The sequence below is a fragment of the Ptychodera flava genome, chromosome 2 (assembly GCF_041260155.1).
Source record: "Ptychodera flava strain L36383 chromosome 2, AS_Pfla_20210202, whole genome shotgun sequence".
NCBI classification, from domain to species: domain Eukaryota; kingdom Metazoa; phylum Hemichordata; class Enteropneusta; family Ptychoderidae; genus Ptychodera; species Ptychodera flava.
The window spans coordinates 13,702,394-13,721,602 of NC_091929.1; the positions used below are offsets into that span (position 1 = coordinate 13,702,394).

Below are 19,209 nucleotides of genomic sequence, written 5' to 3' on the forward strand. Positions count from 1 at the left end.
ATTTGTCAACATCCTTTTCTTGGAAAGGGGGAACTAACCTGAAATGCTTAGTGATGTCAAACTTGTCCGAAGGGAAGAATTTTCCTGACTGTCCAAGCTCTAAACGTTTTATTTCTACCTGTAATCGCTGTTCTTCTAATCGCAATTCTTTTTCTCTCTGTCTTTCTTCCATTTCTAATCTTTCCTGCCTTTCTTTTTCTTTCTGTCTTTCTTCCATTTGCAATTCTTTTTCTTTCATTTCCTTTTCTAATTCCAATTTCTTAAGCTCCAAATCTGCCTGTCTCTCTTTTTCCATTTGTAATTCTTTTTCTCTCATTTGTAATTCTAGTTTCTTGATCTCCAAATTTGTCTGCATTTCTAATTCTAATTTTCTGAGTTCAGAGGTAGACTTGGGCTCATAATCTTTCAGGGTGGATTCCTCAAATTGGCCTAAATCAACTAGATGTTTGGCAATACGGTACTGTATTTCCCTCTTGCGCATAGATCTTTTAACTTCTACTTTAAGGAAATTTGCCAGTGCTATGAGGTTGTCTTTTCTGAGGGAATTAAATGTGTCCTGATCAAGGTCATCCATAATTCGTCTGGTTTAAATTCCGCCATGATTGGATTTGGCTGAGTTCACAGTGTACAGTAGTTTTGAAAAGGCTGGCAAAATGTTGTCAAACGGCTCAAAATATTCGTATCCCGGACAAGCCCCCAATTTGTTACGTGCAGAGAAAACGAACAAAAGGGTGAACTCAGCAGTTAACGTTTAAACAAAATTTATTACGAAAATAAAACTAATTGCTAAGTTAGGGATAGGATACAAGCTTTAAAGTGTACAGACTACTTATCTCAGCTGGGACGGCAAAGCTCCAGTCTCAGAGTTGTAACAGTCAGTCGGATGAATGAACAGTCCTTTGGCTTGCAGGCTTGAATTTGCACAAAGTCCACAGTATAAATCCAGCGTTGGCAGTGAAGGTCTTGAAAAGTCTTGAGAATGACTACTGCTGGAGTTTAGTAACACACAAGAGACACGATCCCAAAAGTCTGACTGGAAGCTGTGCACGTCCCTTTTATAAAGGCATGTAAGAACAATCTAGAACTTTATTGACATGCTAATAGGCCAAACCCGGAATTCGAATCGACCAAGGTACAAACAAAGCCATGTGCGCAAACGCGCACAGACGTACGTGTATTTCCATACGCGTTCAGTACACATGTGGGTTTGTTTGTACCGGCATCACGTGATTATTTGGGCGTACTGAGTATGTAGAACGGCGTATGCATCGCGTCCTTTTTATTCCGGAGTAGAACCATTACTATTCTAAAATTATCTCCCTTACACAACTAATCAACTTTCCAGAACATTCCAAACATGACTAATTGAATTCAAGGTTGTGAGGTCATCAAGGGCAGTGACCTTGGGAATGTTCTAGACTAATTGAACTCAGGTCATGATGAGTGTGGGGGAAATGACCTACATAACAATAATGAAAGAAAAAATTATGTAAAAAGTTATTACTATACACGTCCTAACACTGTCATGTTCGAGAATCTCTTCAAAAGTAAGAATTTGCATGATCTCTCAAAATTAGCGAAATTCGCCAACCTCATTATGAACAAGTTTAAGTAGTTTTTTCTGCTTTATGTATTTTTCCGTATGTGCATGTAATTGTTCTACTTTTAGTGCTATTTTTAAATACATTTAAAAGTCTTTTTTCAGAACTTTTTTCGATGTATTTATCTCCTGTTTAGAGATTTTGATGTAAATGTACTCTCATACCTCGAAAGGGGTCGTAGAGCTCAATAAAATTATTATAAAATTATTATCGTAAATGGACGTCTTGAAGATTTAATAAGACCATTACAACCAAGCTGTGGCATTTTGAATAATTTTGTAATATACATAGCTTGTCGTATGTTGCAGATTGCTGCAAACCGAACAACTTTTCGTATCTGTGGACTTTATATAGAGTCATGAGCATATTGGAGGATGCTAGGAAATTAGATAGCTTAAAAGTTTGTAATTTCTCAACATGGCTGGAGTTTTTTAAGTCAGTGCAGTTTGCTCCGAGCTGAGACATTTTAATAATTTTTGTACTATAGACTACATAGCGTGTCGGATATTGCTGATTGCTGCAAACTGACTGACTTTTTGTATCCGTGGACTTTAGCTAGAGTCCTGAGTTATTAGAGGATGCTACCGTCTGAAATAGCTTGGGAATTTCTTAGCCTGGACGGACTGGAGTTTTAACGTTATTGTAGTTTGCTCCGAGCTGAGGCATTTTAACGTTTCGTAATATACTCGGCGTATTGGACATCGCAGATTGCTGCAAATTATTAACTTTTCGTATCCATGCACTTTAAATAGAGTACTGAGCTTATTGGAGGATACAACGGACTGAGATAGATTAGTAATTTCTTAACATGGACGGAGTTTTATCGTCAGTGTAGTTTGCTCCGAGCTGAGACATTGTGATAATTTTTCTACACATAGCATGTCGGATATTGCAAATTGCTGCAAAGTGGTAGACTTTTCGTTTCTGTTGACTTCAGATAGAGTCCTGAGTTTATTGGAGGATGCTAAGGACTGAGATAGATTTGGTAATCTCCTAGCCTGGACGCAGTTTAAAGTCAGTGCAGGTTGCTAGGAGCTGAGATATCTTAATAATTTTGTAATATGCATAGCTTGTCTGATATTGCAGATTGCAGCAAAGTGAAAGACTTTTCTGAATCGTGGACTAGACAGTAGATAGCCCTGAGCATATTAAAGAATGCTAGGAGCTGAGATGAATTTGTCGTTTATTCACAAGAGAGGAGTTTTAACATTTATATAGTGTAGGTTTCTCCGTGCTGAGACATAATGATTTTGTTATATACATAGCGAGTCAGATATTAAAGATTGCTACAAACTATTTTCGTGCCACAACTAATTAAAACACGCTACATACGGCAATCTTCTCAACTCATGGAGAGTATTCTTGTCGTATCAACTTTTTCATCTCAAAATTCTACGAACAGTATTGTAAAGTTGGTATCTATTTGCGTCACAAGGTATTGTACCAATTGAGAGAATGAAATGAAAGCCATGCAGGAGTTTCCTTTAATCCTCGAACACTTCCTTGACAAGTGTTCACAATATAGGTAATAACTACGCGAATTGCGAAAAGGACCTATTTTCGCAAATACTGTTAACTTTTAGAAATCTCGTGATGTTTTCGTTGTAAATATTTGCTAAATTGCCATGGAAATAATTTTGACCCTCTCATCAAAATTGGAAATTAACCTTGTGAACTTTATAATGTGTCTGTAGGCCGAGCTTTAATAAAATACTAAGATTTACGGCAGTGGAAAATATGTGTTCAGCAACATTTAATCCTCTAATACGGCTTTCAACTGGTGTTTCCTTTCCTGTCACTATAAAATATAAATTAATCTTTTTCGTTTTATGTAGGCTTTTAAAACCACCAAATAATAATAACAACAACAATAATAGTAATACAGGAAATCACTATAGAAGAATTACCACTCTGATTTTTGACTACAGCTTTTAAAGTATCACTTATGAGCAAATGTACTCTAAAAATTGTTACAATGAGTTCACTGGTGAGGTATTTGGTTTAGGGAAAATAAATGAATCCCTTTCATGGGAAAGCTTTCTATTCAGCGACAACAGCGATTTTGTTTGTCCATTCGGCTCAGAAGGTCAAACTGGGTTTTTCCTAAGCTTCCTTAAAGGTTAGTATGGTAAAACAAGATTCTATTTAAATTTACAAGTTAAGCTAAAAAAAGTCTTATAGATTATATAGGTAATGTCTACTTCGCATGCGCGATGAACTATGCAAATTTTTCGACCTGTTCCGCCACAGGACTGCTGATGTGATGCAGCATTGAGCTTTCTCTGATTGGTCCATTGTCACTATTCACAGCGACTTATGGAGTCTATTTGTATTGTTTTAATTATATTGGTAAGATTTAGCTACCCAGTTGGATAACAGCTTATTCAGTGGTGCACATTTGACCCCTCAGGACGGAGATAATGTCTGAGCTCGGAGGTGGGTTGCAATATGCATTCCGCTTTCCAATTTTTTCACATAAGCATTGGCAGTACAGCAGTGTCTTGTTGTTGACTACATCAAAACGTAACCATTGATATTCAGTCTCCCACTTCTCTTGGTAGCCTGCCTGTAGTTGTTGATGAGATTTTTTGGTAACCGGTGGATCATCATCACATGTTACAGCTTCACCTAGCCCTGCGTACGATGCTGTGTGTTCCGCTACAGCTAATCCCGCCGCTCACGGCGGGGCGATTAGCTGTAGCGGAACACACAGCATCGTACGCAGGGCTAAGCTTCACGCTGACCCCTGTTGTTGTATCGGCGAGAACACGACAATACGTCGTGGATTCCGACATGGATTCAATTTCACTACACTTCTCTGTGTTCTGCATCTTTGATTGCCCGGTTGTGTCTTTCGATTGACCCTCTAAATCATTCATGTTTTTCACGGACTCGTGTAGCAAAGTTGAAAGAAAATGAAGTTGTTTGCTTCGACGCCATGCTGCATGTGTATTTAGGTCATATTTGGCGACAGCGAGACGCGATAAGAGTGCACGGTTGGCATTTAATTTGTTGCAACATTTCTGTCAATCACTCACTTAGGCTAGTGTCATAAGTTTCAGAAACTATCGCTCGCCTGAAAATAAGCAACGTACTTCATACGCACAGTCATCTGTGGAAACGCAGCTATCTGTTGGCGGGGTAGTGAAAGTGTACGCCAGTCATCAAGGTCAAACCTATCCGTGGCGGGGTTGACCTTTTGATGACCCGGCCGCGCCAACAGATAGCTGCGTTTCCACAGCTAACGCACAGCTGAAATGATAACGTGCCTTTAAACTACGATGCCGATTTTTCAGACCACGCCCAGAGAAGCCGAAACTTTTTACACAAAATGGGTGATTGGCAAAAATGTTGCAACAAATTTAATGTCAATCGTGCGCTCATTCCGTCTGGTTGTCGCCTAAGACTGTCTGCTCAGTCGTGGGGAGTGCTTTCGAATTAGTTTACTGTTATCTTTTGCGTATAGAAAACGCATAACAGTAAAAAATGCGTAAAGAGTAAATTTCAATGCGTCACATACGCATTTTTTGCGTAAACGCGAACACATGTATATGTCTGTCTGTATATACTGGTACATACATACATACATACATACATACATACACACACACACATACAGCGCCACCGAAACAAATATTATTTATCAAATGTTAACATCACCTTGAAACAGAATGGTGTAGCCTTTAGCATATTGAAGAATGCTTGGAGCTTAGATGAATTTGTCGTTTCTTCACAAGAGAGAAGTTTTAGCGTTTATATAGCGTAGGTTTCTCCGTGCTTAGACATTTAAATGATTTTGTTATATACATAGCGAGTCAGATAGTACAGATTGCTGCAAACTATTTTCGTGCCACAACTACTTTAAACACGCTACGGTAATCTTCTCAACTCATGGAGAGTATTCTTGTCGTGTCAACTTTTTTATCGCAAAATTCTATGAACAGCATTGTATAGTTGGTATCTATTTGTAGTGTCACAAGGTATGTTGTACAATGGAGAGAATGAAATGAAAGCAATGCAGGAGTTTCCTTTAATCCTCGAACACTTCCTTGACAAGTGTTCACAATACAGGTAATAACTACTCGAATTGTGAAAGGACCTCTATTCGCAAATACTGTTAACTTTTAGAAATCTCGTGATGTTTTCGTTGTAAATATTTGCTAAATTGCCATGGAGATAATTTTGACCCTCTCATCAAAATTGAAAATTAACCTTGTGAACTTCATAATGTGTCTGTAGGCCGAGCTTATAAAATATTAAGATTTACGGCAGTGGAAAATATGTGTTTAGCAACATTTAATCCTCTAATATGGCTTTCAACTAGTGTTTCCTTTCCTGCCACTATTTTATCTTTTTCGTTTTATGTATAGGCTTTTGAAACCACCAAACGATAATAATAATAATAATTAATATAAGTATGATATAGAAATAATAACGCAATTAATAATAGGTTCAATTTCCATGAAAATTTCACCATAAGGGTATTTTGGGTCGAGAAGACCAAATATCATATCGATTTCACTGCCTCATGCTTCCATGGTAACCATTTTAGGGGTTGAAAATTTCAGTTTTTCTAATATCCCATGTAAAATTACTTTAATTAATATAAAAATTATCTAGTGGGGGAGTTCGGGTCAGAGAACACAAAAATCACACTCATTTTTAATGTGAGATGTTTCCATGGCAACCATTCAGGAGTAAAAATTACCAGTTTTTCAAAGATTCCACCTAAAATCCAGTAATCAACAGAATGTGTTATATCAAAGGAATATTTTGGGTTAGAAAGACCAAATATCCAGTGTAAAAATCCAGTAATCAACAGAAATATTATACCAAAGAGAGAGAGAGAGAGAGAGAGAGAGAGAGAGAGAGAGAGAGAGATTGTTAATATATATTGGAAATCTTTTTCATAGTCGTGACTTTTGATGGAAGAAAACTAAAAACAAAATTAAATTGAACCGATTGAACGTGTATCCATAAAGTTTGCACAAAAGTTAAATGTCTAGGCCTGCTGGTATCGCTTAAACTGCTTAGTGTCACTTTTCCGACAAGCATTTAATTACCCCTTGGCTTAATGATATCCCCCCTCTCCGTACAGTATGATGCATAATTCTGCGCTGCACGTACAACAATTGGAAGTCACCCCTATTGACAAAATTAAAATAAACAACAGCTCTTTTTCAGAATTCCCACACAGCTTCAATGAACTGTTATTAGATTTCTATATAATACTTATAGCCCCTAAACTTGTAATAATAATTAATATAAGTATTATATAGAAATAATAACGCGAATAATAATAGGTTCAATTTCCGTGAAAATTTCACAAATAGGGTATTTTGGGTCGAAAAGACCAAATATGATATCGATTTCACTGCCCCATGTTTCCATGGTAACCATTTTAGGGGTTGAAGATTTCAGTTTTTCTAATATCCCATGAAAAGTTACTTTGATTGATATGAAAATTATCTAGTAGGGGATATTTGGTTTAGGGAAAATAAATTAATCCCTTTCATGGGAAAGCTTTCTATTCAGCGACAACAGCGATTTTGTTTGTCCATTCGGCTCAGAAGGTCAAACTGGGTTTTTCCTAAGCTTCCTTAAAGGTTAATATGGTAGAACAAGATTCTTTTACAAGTTAAGCTAAAAAAAGTCTTTTGGATTATATGGGTAATGTCTACTTCGCATGCGCGATGAACTATGCAAATTTTTCGACCTGCTCCGCCACAGGACTGCTGATGTGCTGCATTAAATATGCTCTTTCTCTGATTGGTCCATTGTCACTATTCACAGCGACTTAGGGAGTCTATTTGTAATGTTTTAATTATATTGGTAAGATTCAGCTACCCAATTGGATAACAGCTTATTCAGTGGTGCACATTAGCCCTCACAGGACGGAGATAATGTCTGAGCTCGGAGGTGGGTTGCAATATGCTGTACGCTTTTGGTAATTGGCAGTACAGCAATGTTTTGTTGTTGACTTCATCAAAACGTAACCATGGATATTCAGTCTCCCACTGCTCTTGGTAGCCTGCCTGTGGTTGTGGACGGGATTTTTTGGTAACCTGTGTATCATCATCACAGGTCACGGCTTCACGCTGACACCCCGTTGTTGTATCGTGGGGGGGGGGGGACAGGACAATACGTCGTGGATTCCGACATGGATTAAATTTAACTACGCTTCTCTGTGTTCTGCATGCTGGTTGGCCGGCAGTGTCTTTCGATTGACCCTCTGATTCTGAATCATTTATGTTTTTCACGGACTCGTGTAGCAAAGTTGAAAGAAAATGGAGTTGTTTGCTTCGACGCCATGCTGCATATTTACTTTGGTCAAATTTGGCGACAGCGAGACGCGATAAGAGTGCACGGTTGGCATTGGTTGCAACATTTCTGTCAATCACTCACTTAGTGTCATAAGTTTCAGACACTATCGCTCGCCTGAAAATTAGCAACGTAGTTCATACGCACAGCTGACATGATAACGTGCCTTTGAACTACGATGCCGATTTTTCAGACCACGCCCAGAGAAGCCGAAACTGTTTACACAAAATGGGTGATTAACAGAAATGTTGCAACAAATTTAATGTCAAGCGTGCACTCATCTCGTCAGGTTGTCGCCCAGGACTGTCTGCTCAGTCGTGGTGAGTGCTTTCGAATTAGTTTACTGTTATCTTTTGCGTATAGAAAACCAGTGTTATCCTTATATTAAAAGTAGCCGGGTAATTTAAGAAAGTAGACGGGTGCACTGGGAGGGAGCGAAGCGACCGAGCGCTCGAGCGGCCAGTGAGCGTAGCGAACGAGAGGGGTGAGAGCGCGAGGCGAAAAATGAAATTTTGGAGTGGAGATGGTGTTCTCTGGTGGTATCTGAGGTGACATTAAGCTGAGGCTGAAACAGTACTTTTGTTGGGTGTCTTAGACGTGGTTCACATACAACAAAACAAACAAATATGATATTGTTTTGTTTGCATTATTTATGACACACATGGTTTTATTTGCAGTGAAGATTTAACATTTAATCTTAAATCACCTGCAGTCTGCTCATTTCATTGCTCATTTCCCATTCTTCATTACCACATAGTTTCTGAAACTTATGACACAAAGTGAGTGATTGACAGAAATATTTCAACAAATTACTAATAAATGCCAACCGTGCAATATCATCGCGTCTCGCTGTCCCCAAATTTGATCAAAGCAGATATGCACTATGGCGTTGGAAGGAAACAACTCTATTTTCTTTCAAATTTGCTCCACGAGTCCGTGAAAAAAATGATTCAGAGGGTCCATCGAAATACACTATCGGGCAACCCAACATGGAGAACATGGAGAAGCGCAGTGAAATTGAACCCATGCCGGAATCCACGACGTATTGTCCTGTTGTCTTAAACAACGGGGGATCAGCGCCACGGTGAAGCCGTGAGCCGTGACGATAACGCGCCGGTCGGCAACGGTCGGCAACACACATGCCTGTGACAGTGGATTCTAGTACGTAAAAATAATCAATGAAAATAAAATACCCATTCAAATAAACAGTTAGTTCTAAAAAAATCAGTTCTAGCTCATTTTTTAAAAATTAATCTAGAAAATGCGTCGGTATTGCTCTGAGAATAACTTGATTTGTTGAGATCATACTCGTAGTAACGTTGGCAGCCAGCGCGGCGGCGGAAAACTAGCTTGCCAGTCTCATGAACTTCGAACCGTCGATCAAAATCACATCTTTTCGGCGCCTTTCTCTCACAAATTCAGCAAAATTGAAGTTTTTCATGCATAAACTAAATGTATTGTTGGGCTTTCTTCGGGAAAAAAATATGCCATCGGCAAGGTACCAGTGGCCGACGCCACATTTCTTTTTGACGCCATCGTAAAGATGACCTTCATACTAGTCAAACCAATTACACTGCTCGTAACAAAGGCAACACCATAGGCGCGTCCATCAGCCAATCACACTATTTAACAAATAAAAGATCGGGCTCAAAAAGCCACAAATGGGTATTTAGAAACTGTTTTGTGTTTGTGCAGTTCCATGCGGGGAAAGGGGTCGCGAAACTGCTAATCGTACGTGTGCCGTCTAACAGCTGGCAGTGCAATCCCGAATCTAATTACGTTAAAAGTAGCCGGGAAAAAATGCAAAACAGCCGGGTTATTTACCCGGCACCCGGCTTCTAAGGACAACACTGATAGAAAACGCATAACAGTAAAAAATGCGTAAAGAGTAAATTTCAATGCGTCACATACGCATTTTTTGCGTAAACGCAAACACATATGTCTGTCTGTATATACATACATACAAACACACACATACACATGTGGTTATGTCGCCACCGAAACAAATATTATTTATCAAATCTTAACACCACCTAGAAACAGAATGGCACGTCCAAACCATATAAATCAGAAAAGAGCTAAAACCCTTTCACTCTTGTCTGAAGATTGCAGGATGCATGAACTTAAGCAACATCTATTATTACTTAGTACTTTAAGTAATTTGTGTTATTATTTATAACGCTCTGCTTTCTGCATCGAGCACTATAATATCCTACGAGGACATCTGTGTATATATATATATATATGTCAGCAGTATTCTTTTTTAGTTTTCTTTGTAACTGTTCTAGTTTGATGTATTGTAGAATTTCAGTTGTTACATAAGTGTCCTTGGATGTACGCTATTGTCCACGGTTCATAATTTCACCTGTTTGAGCTGTATTTTTAGAGTCGGATATTTTTAGTACGTCATTTCTGTGTGGTTTGCACTGCCACCTTTCCTACACTTAATATGCAAATGTCTTTCAAGTATAAATAAGCCTTGACGTTGTTTTGAAACAATACCCACACTTTGACCATTCCACTCCTGGGTTTGAAGGAAAGCGGAGCAGTTTTCTGCTCGGCTTTTTTGTAAGTTGGCGCCAATTTTTTTTTAACTTTTACACGTTTTCCAGTCTCTGTATGATTCAATCTTTTTTAGCATGTGTATTTTACTTTAAGTTTGTCGTTGTTATTTTATTTCAGATTGTTTTAACCTTGATAAAGTGGGATTACTCCCACGAAACGTCGGTGTAATAAATTTTATAAATGAAGAGCTTGGTGTCCTGAGTTGGTGCGTCTTGACCTGCTTTGTTCTATATATATATATATAATATATATATATATATATATATATATATATATATATATATATATATATATATATATATATATATATATATACTTCAAGTACAAAATAGGTCTGTTACTTAAGTTTCATGCATCAACCAATCTTAAGACAGAAGAAATGAAAGGATTCTTCGCTCAACACTCTCATATATGATCGGGACGTACCATTGTATTCGTAGATGGTCTTAAAATTTGATAACTAATATTTGTTTTGGTGGCGACATTTTGAAACCAACTCAAAGCATATGTTGAACAGCGTAGATTTTTCAGCATTGATAACGTGTAGCTTTTCTGATATACAAAGATTACATCGCTTGCTTATGTTAGAGTAACTCGATGTTTTGTTAATAATTGACCACGAGATGTCAAAGACCTGGTTTTTAGCTCATATTTGGTGTATGTATAAATACCAAAAAGAGCTTACATGGTGAGTCGGTAGTCTCTCTGTCTGTATGTATTTATGTATGTATGTATGTAGGCCTATGTATGTTAGTATGTATGTATGTTAGTATGTGCGGATGTATGTCCATCCCTACCATCTTAGTATTTGGTGTAGAGGTAGACCCAGGGGTTGAGATGTGAATTTGTTCAAATGAACATGTCAATGTCAAAAATATGCAATTGAGGTAAGAAAAAGGGGAAATCCTGCAGATGTTTGGGAGTGGTGGTATTAACTGAAACAGCGTACACATCCGAGGGAGAGGTTCTATGAGGCATGACCTCATTTGTATGCAGTGTACCTTCTATGTGTGAGAGTGGTGGCAGTTACTTGAAAGAGCCTACACAATGAGTCATTTCCTGTCATTGTTCATGAACTGTTACATATTGGCAGACCTGCTCAAACTAAAGAGGGACTGTGTTGAAACATTCCTCTGCTATGCGTGTTCCTAAAGTTTACCTGCAGTACCTAAAGTTTCAGACCTTATTTACTTTTGTCATTCTTGTTTTTCTGGTGTAAATATTTCTTGAATGGACCACATTGTCTGACCAGACGAAATTGGAGAGCTCCGTGCAGTGCCGATACCTTTCGTTACGGAACGATTGAATGTGATTAGCGAAGCTGGTCTTGAATTTGTTATCAGTGAGGCCGATGTAAACCTTGTACATACATACATACATACATACATACATACATACATACACACATACATACACACACATACATACATACATACATACATACATACATACATACACGCATATATAATATATATACATATATATATATATATATATATAATATATATATATAATATATATATATATATATATATGGACAACATGCCACATTTCTCGAATTGGACATATCTATAGTAGATGGAATATTCGTCTATAAACTCTTTGACAAGCGCGATGATTTCAAGTTTTCTATAGTGCGAATGCCAGATCGCGAAAGTAACATCCCTTCGTATATTTTTATGGCACTGTATTGTCAGAATATCTTCGCATTGCTCGCGCAACACTTCTAATAGAAGATTTTCTTCCAAGAGTTGCCAGCCTGTACAACAGGATGTTGTCTCAAGGAGGACAACAACCTAAAATTATCAGACAGTTTCATAAAGCTATGTCAAGACATCCTCAACTTTTTGAAAAATTCAATGTAACACCGAAAGACATCATATATAACATAACTCAGAATAACTTAAGGTGTGGTGGTACCTGATCAGTACTGCTTGGGGAGCCAAGGCAGTTGACTGTATTGTTTTCAAATCCCCGAAACAGTCGCCTTGGTAAATAACTGATGAATGAACACCTAGGAGATGTTGATGATGTTATTTCTTTGCTGTATATTAATTGTTATAAACTAATCCTGCTGATGTCATATCTTCATCATTCATATGACACAATCATAGAGAACCCATAATGATATATTGCTTGCACTTGCATGACGTTACTTTACATCCATTGCATTTATTTTCATCTGAGTGAATTTAAACTGTTTAACTACTTTTGACTATATATATATATATATATATATATATAATATATATATATATATATATATATATATATATATATATATATATATATATAACACGTCTTCATTCTAGTTTGTATGGTTGGGATGTAGCGTTATACTTTAGTCTTAGGTGGTGTTGAAATTCAATAAATGATATTTGTTTTTGTGGCGACACATCGAAACCAACTCAGAGCGTTTGTTTATAACACCGTGGATTTATCAGCATTGATAATGTATAGCTTTTGCTCCGGCAATAATTGACCATGATACGTCAAAGTTCTGGTTCTTGCTCATGAGAGATGAAATAAACTTTGACAGTTCAAGCCAGGAATGTCATTTATAAGCAGGAGTCAATGAGGAAAAGGTGACTTTCAAAGCAGGCCGAAGTCTCGACAGGAGTCAATAGGAGAATGTTTACATCGGGTCTCACTAATAACACCCTCAGGACGCGCTTCGCTAGTCACACGAAATCGTTCCGTTACAAAAAGTATGAGAATAGTATTTAATGCCATAGCGATCACAGCGGTATTATTTGTGATGGTTGTAGTGACATTAGCCTGAAAATTAGAAACTTTCGACCACTCTAGGTTTGTGCGTGAAACTAATGTCATATAATATACTTATCAACCGAACAGCTATGTTCGTCAAAAGAACGCTAACTGTGATATTGTTTTACAATCGTCAGAGTCGGCCACTCAGTCGGCAAAACGCACGGAATACTGGGAAGCACGCGTCGAAACTTGTGATGGCATCAGAAAGGTGTTCAACTTGCCGAAAGCGGAGGAGTTAAGTAAACTAGAAATGGCAGAATTCCTCGGCGCCCTTCCCTCATTGAACGGCAAAAATGTACTTGACATTGGTGCAGGCATTGGGTAAGAAAAATGATAATGAACCGTATCCAGAGTGTGTACGCGCCCGCATATGTATGTATGTATGTATGTATGTATGTATGTATGTATGTATGTATGTATGTATGTATGTATGTGTGTGTGTGTATGTATGTATGTATGTATGTATGTATGTATGTGTGTATGCGGTATACGGGTATGTCTATGCATATGTATCTATCTATTAGTGAGTACATGTTTATTTTTATTTTACGATTATTATTCTCTTATCTCGTTACTGTATTTTTTTCGTCTCGATATCGTATTTTGTTATTTACATTCTGTTGCTTTATTTCAATCTTTTCATAGACGTTACACGGTGGAACTTGCCAAGAAAGCGAAACACGTGACTGCCTTGGACTTGATGGAAGTATGCACACAGATGAACAAAGAATCCCATGGTTCAATGGGAAATATTGACTTTCTAACAGCCGATATCTTAGAAGTTGAATTTCCTGCTGATAGGTGAGAAAATGTAAACTTATACGTTGAGATATAATGCCAAAACTGACGGCACATTTCTCACTCTTGCTTTCAAATAATCTGCATCTCGAAAATACGAATGTATACATTTTATTTGATTTTCTTTTAATCATGAACAAGAATAAGTAATCAGGGGTCATTGTAGGGCTTGAGAAGCATATCACCTAAAATTTATCAGAATTTCAAATTCAAAATGGCTGCCATTCTTATTGTGTTCTTGTGGCTAAAATTAAGGTTTCGATCGTTTAGATGAAAAGACGGTAAAACTATGCATTTTTCTAGAGCTTTTGACATCGCTTTCGACATGTAGACCAGATAAAAATTGCATGATTTTGAAGCCCAGAAAATATGTATCCAAGCTTCCTCAGTCTCGGTTACCCAGACTACTCTGCGGTGCTCTCATCCGGCGGCCGGATGCGTAAGGTAACCGAGACTAGAGGCTCCCCTTCTTCGTGCATGCTTTGTTCCCTGACAATGCGCTGTGTCATGGAATCGTTTTTTTTTCTCTCTGCAATTTGATTCCAGCTATGACTTGATGTTCTCCAACGGTCTTATGCAGTATATGGAAGATGAAGAAGCAAAACGATTTGCACTAAAGGCTCTAACTTGGATGACTGAAGGTGGCCACCTCTTTTTTCGTGAGATCTTGGAAAGTACGTTGCGTTTTTATCTTCTTAAGAAAACCTCAGAATCGGTTAGGATATTTCACATGTTTGATAATCCTATAGGTGTTATACAACACATTCTAAAAATCTTCCGGAATATGTTATGTCACAGCTGTCCAAATTATAGACTATAAAACATGCGCATGTACACTTTGAAAGAAACTAGATATGTAGATGATGCTACACAATTTGAAATATCGCGCATTTTTATCACATCGTGGTCGTTTACAAAATGGTCACATCCGAAGTACCTTTTGTTGCGTCATTCATTTTGCTGCGGGAAGTATTGAAAACTCATAAAAGGGATAGTTACTTTTGTCGCATTTGAACAGATAAAGAGACCGAGTAGTACAGATAATCTGTCTAACTTTATTTTACTAGAGTCTCTAAACCTGAAGGAAACCGTCAAAGACCCCAGCATCTATCGACAGCCAGCTGTGTATCTAACGATTTTCGATGACATTCGTCTTCCGATAGATGGCTCCGATGAAATTTACAAATGGTCGCTTGTCGCAATGGAACAAGTTCAATGTGTCAAAACGGTATCTTTAACAATTCTACGATGATAATTTCTATATCTTATAAAAAGAAAATCACATAAGTTCTGTAGTAATTTTCGTACTTTGTTTTAATTATGTAATAATTAATTCTTGCAGGTCTTTTGTCTCCTGTTTCTGGCACTGTTCAAAATCTCCCAGTCATATATAGTTCCTCCTCCCAGTCATATATAGTTCCTCCACACAAACCGCTAACACACAAACTATACATTCACAACATCATGTTTGAAAATGAAGAAGACTCAAGCAAACTCATTGTTAGATAAGCTACCTTCTCTTTCTGGCCACCATTTGCTAAAAAGAACGGAACAATATTTCGCAGTTGGTGTAAAATAAGTGGCAAAGTGGTTACGAAATAACAAGGAAAAAATCGCATCACCGTAAAGCATGGACAAGAAACAAGCAATATTTTCTATTTTCCTGCCTTAAGCTTAATGTTTAGCTATTTGGTCCCAGAAAACACGCTGGAAATGATCTGACTTGGCAGTGTTGTAACTCTAGGAAAGTTTACACCACTGGCATATAAGCCCAGATCCTTTCAACACCATGGTTTGTCTCAAACCTATTGTTATCAACGGTGTTTGTAGACGAGTTTACAGGAAATTAGGGTGAACAGGTTTTGGGACATTGCGACTTAAGAAAGAATACTCAAGCATATTATATACTGTTTTCTTTTACCCACTGATGGTTTACAAACTATTCGGCGGTGTACGTCAGCAATGCCTTACATATAAGAGGGTTTGGATAATTACAACAAGACATGGCGAACAAAACTTATAGCGTTACTTATTGAGTTCCGCCCTATTTCGGTTATTGTGCCTAGCCGTGCCTTGCACCAACAACATGTTATTACCAACTGGTTTCTGTGTATACTATGAAGGACACGCGTTGTATTTGAACTGTTTGTTGTTAAACAATCTGGCAGCAGTTTGAACTCCAAATTTGACAAAATCCAGACCATCAATTTATCTTGTTTTTAGAGAAGTTCAAATGATAATTCCTCCCCCAGATTTTCGCATTTGTAAAACTGTCTGGGTGAGGGGTTTGAGTTCAAAGTAAACCTGCTTCGTAAGCCCTATGCGTGTCAGGGCCGCTGTAAAGGCTAGTTGTCTAATTGGTTGATTGCTAAAATCCTCTGTAGTATGTTTGTTCACTCTCGGTATGAGGAAAATCAAGTGAAGTATCAGTAGGCCAAAACGTAACTTATATAATAACGTTACATACGTCGTTTTAAAGCTTAATTAAAGGTCAATATATATTTCGTTGGGAACGGCGCATTTTGTGCCTGAAAACAATCAACTGTCAATTCTTAAGATTTTAGTGAAAATGGTTCGCTTTCGGAATCGTAGATTAAACCGGTAAATTTATGCCCGTATTACGGATGTGCCTAAGATATAAATTGTGTAGACGTTCTCTGAAATTGACAATTGTACCACCTAATGGTTATTATTTACAATATAAAGTACTTGTGAAGGTTATGTTTACACTCTCACTTTAGTCCAAACGAACACCGTCCGGGGGAATTATAGGGTTGGTCATGTCCGTGCGTGCATGCGTGCGTCCGTTTACGCAGATATCTCAGAAATGCCTGGAGCGATTTCAATCAAACTTGGCACAAGGATTACTCCTTATGTCATACATATGCACGACAATTTTTTCGAGATCAGATCAAATATGGCCGTGTCACGGCCATTTTATTAATAAAGCGGGAACTATGTAATTGACAATGACTTTATGAAAAAAGCTAGCTGTCCGTGTTTCTAGAGCGACTGCAATGAATTTGATGAACCTTTGTAAAAATTTTCGTCACACAGAGTTCTGATAGCACACAATGAGAAATGTTAGTATTGCATCAATTAATTGCTAATTTACATATTTGATGAATTTTTGTAATTAGGGTGATATGTCTGGAAATACTTCAGCAAATTTGATGAAACTTGGTACAGATCTTTAGCACAAAGACTACAAAGATACTGAGCAGTGTCATGCGAATGAAATGCTAATTTGCATATTTAATGAACTCTCCTTATTAGGGGCTATCTTCAGAACCACTGCATCACATTTGATGAAACATGGTACAGATGTTGATCTCTCAGTACTGTAATACTGTTTGAAGACATTAAACAGTATCATGTCAATTTATTGCTAATTGCATATTTGATGAATTTTTGTAATTAGTGTGATATGTCTAGAAATATTGCATCAAATTTTATGAAACGTGGCACAGATGTTGATCTTTTGGTGGTGTAATGGCACGCAATTATACGTAGCAGTGTCATGTCAATTAAGTGCTGATTTGCATATTTCAAAAAATTTCGTAATTAGGCTAATATGTAAAGAAATTATTCATCAAATTTCATGAAACTTGGTAGAAATGTTGAGTTCACATTGCTTTAACATTTGAATGAAGACATTTATCAGTGTCATCCAAATTATTGCTAATTTGTATATTTAATAAACTTTCCTAACTGGTGGGCTATGTCCAGAAATACTGCTGCAAATTTGATGAAACTTACTACAGATGTTGAGCTTTCAGTACTCTAATACTGTGCAAAGATATTAAGCAGTATCATGTCAATTTATTGCTAATTTGCATATTTGATGAACTTTCATAATTAGTATGATATGTCTAGAAATGCTGTATCAAATTTGATGAAACATGGTCGAATGTTGATCTTCCAGTGGTATTATGGCATGCGAAGATATGTATAAGTATCGTGTCAATTTACTGCTGATTTGCATATGTAATGAATTTCGTAATTAGGCTGATATGGCGAGAAATGGGTCATCAACTTTCATGAAACGTGGTACAGATGTTGAGCTCACATTGCTTTGACAATGAATAAAGACATTATGCAGTGTCATGTTAATTAATAGTTAATTTACATATATAATGAACTTTCCTAATTAAGAGTGATGTGTCCAGAAACACTTCATCAAAATTTGATGAAACTTTGTACAGATATCGATCTTACAGTGTTGTAATACAATTCATTGACACTTGATGGTATTGTTTATGAAATGTGGTACATGTGCTAATCAAATAGTGCTATAATAGAATGCAAAAATGTTTGGCAACATCCTGTCGATTAATTACTAATTGACTTATTTAATGACCTTTTGTAATTAGGGTGGCAGTCCACATTGGTTTTACGTTTTCACCAGCATGGAATTCATTTTTAATCACAGACCCAATTGATGAACAGGACTCTATACTCCCAAGGACTTGTAATCGACGTACCCATTAACAAGTGGAGACTGTGTTATCAACAGTGACTTGTTTTTTTTATTTTTCAGATGTTCTCGAGAGAAAGTGACAAGTACTGGCTCTATCAGAAGGTTCGGATACCCAAAACTGATTGACAATACAGTGTTCTTCACGAGGAGATTCTAAGAGATGGGCCACCTTCGGGATTTTTTTTGGCAAATCCATTTATAAAGAATTAATTTGCACAGAATTCGTCTGCACAACCTATGCATTCATTCGATTTTGATAAAAAATTAATAATAATGGTTTGTATAAATAATACTGCTAAAGGTTTATTAAAACGATAGTCCTATTCATGCAATCTATTTTTCACCGTGTAATTTATAGAAATGCTTACCCCTGTTTTACTTGAAGAGTATGGCCAGTTTTGAGACCCGAGCATGACGCTATGTCCTTGAACAATACACTTTACACCCAAAGTCGCGCGCGTCAAAATGCCAACATTCAACTTGTCAACATGCATGTTTGTTTGTGATGTCCAAGGGGATTGTCGATAACGGAATGTTCTTCCTGTAACACTAGGATTTATCTATCCATGATATCCAATTCCTCATTTTGTCGTGTTCTGAAGTCGAATACTTTGTATATCAACACACTTCAGTTTGGGTGAGGAAAAAACGTACCCGTTATCTGGAACATAA

The 19,209-nt window shown here is 37.3% G+C and overlaps 1 protein-coding gene and 1 long non-coding RNA gene across 3 annotated transcripts; both read left to right on the plus strand.

The window, feature by feature from the left end:
• The first annotated feature begins 3,834 nt into the window (after positions 1-3,834).
• On the plus strand, positions 3,835-18,869 carry LOC139115197 (uncharacterized). 2 transcript variants are annotated; one of them, XM_070677151.1, is made up of 6 exons: positions 3,835-4,037; positions 13,394-13,580; positions 13,905-14,060; positions 14,604-14,731; positions 15,125-15,285; positions 18,598-18,869. In XM_070677151.1, exons 1-6 carry the CDS (start codon positions 4,022-4,024, stop codon positions 18,661-18,663), a joined length of 714 nt encoding a protein of 237 aa, XP_070533252.1. In that variant the 5' UTR covers positions 3,835-4,021; the 3' UTR covers positions 18,664-18,869. The 2 variants fall into 2 exon arrangements, with proteins under 2 accessions (XP_070533252.1, XP_070533242.1); XM_070677141.1 differs by lacking the exon at positions 3,835-4,037 and adding an exon at positions 7,382-7,520.
• On the plus strand, positions 10,412-10,688 carry LOC139115218 (uncharacterized). Its single transcript, XR_011548078.1, has 2 exons — positions 10,412-10,490; positions 10,605-10,688. It is a non-coding gene; the product is annotated as an uncharacterized lncRNA (long non-coding RNA).
• Positions 18,870-19,209: the final 340 nt, after the last annotated feature.

Excerpts from the sequence above, each read along its gene's own strand:
- LOC139115197 (XM_070677151.1), top strand. Across the intron at positions 13,581-13,904 it reads GACATTGGTGCAGGCATTGG|ACGTTACACGGTGGAACTTG; the intron begins GTAAGAAAAATG and ends ATCTTTTCATAG. Across the intron at positions 14,061-14,603 it reads GTTGAATTTCCTGCTGATAG|CTATGACTTGATGTTCTCCA; the intron begins GTGAGAAAATGT and ends ATTTGATTCCAG.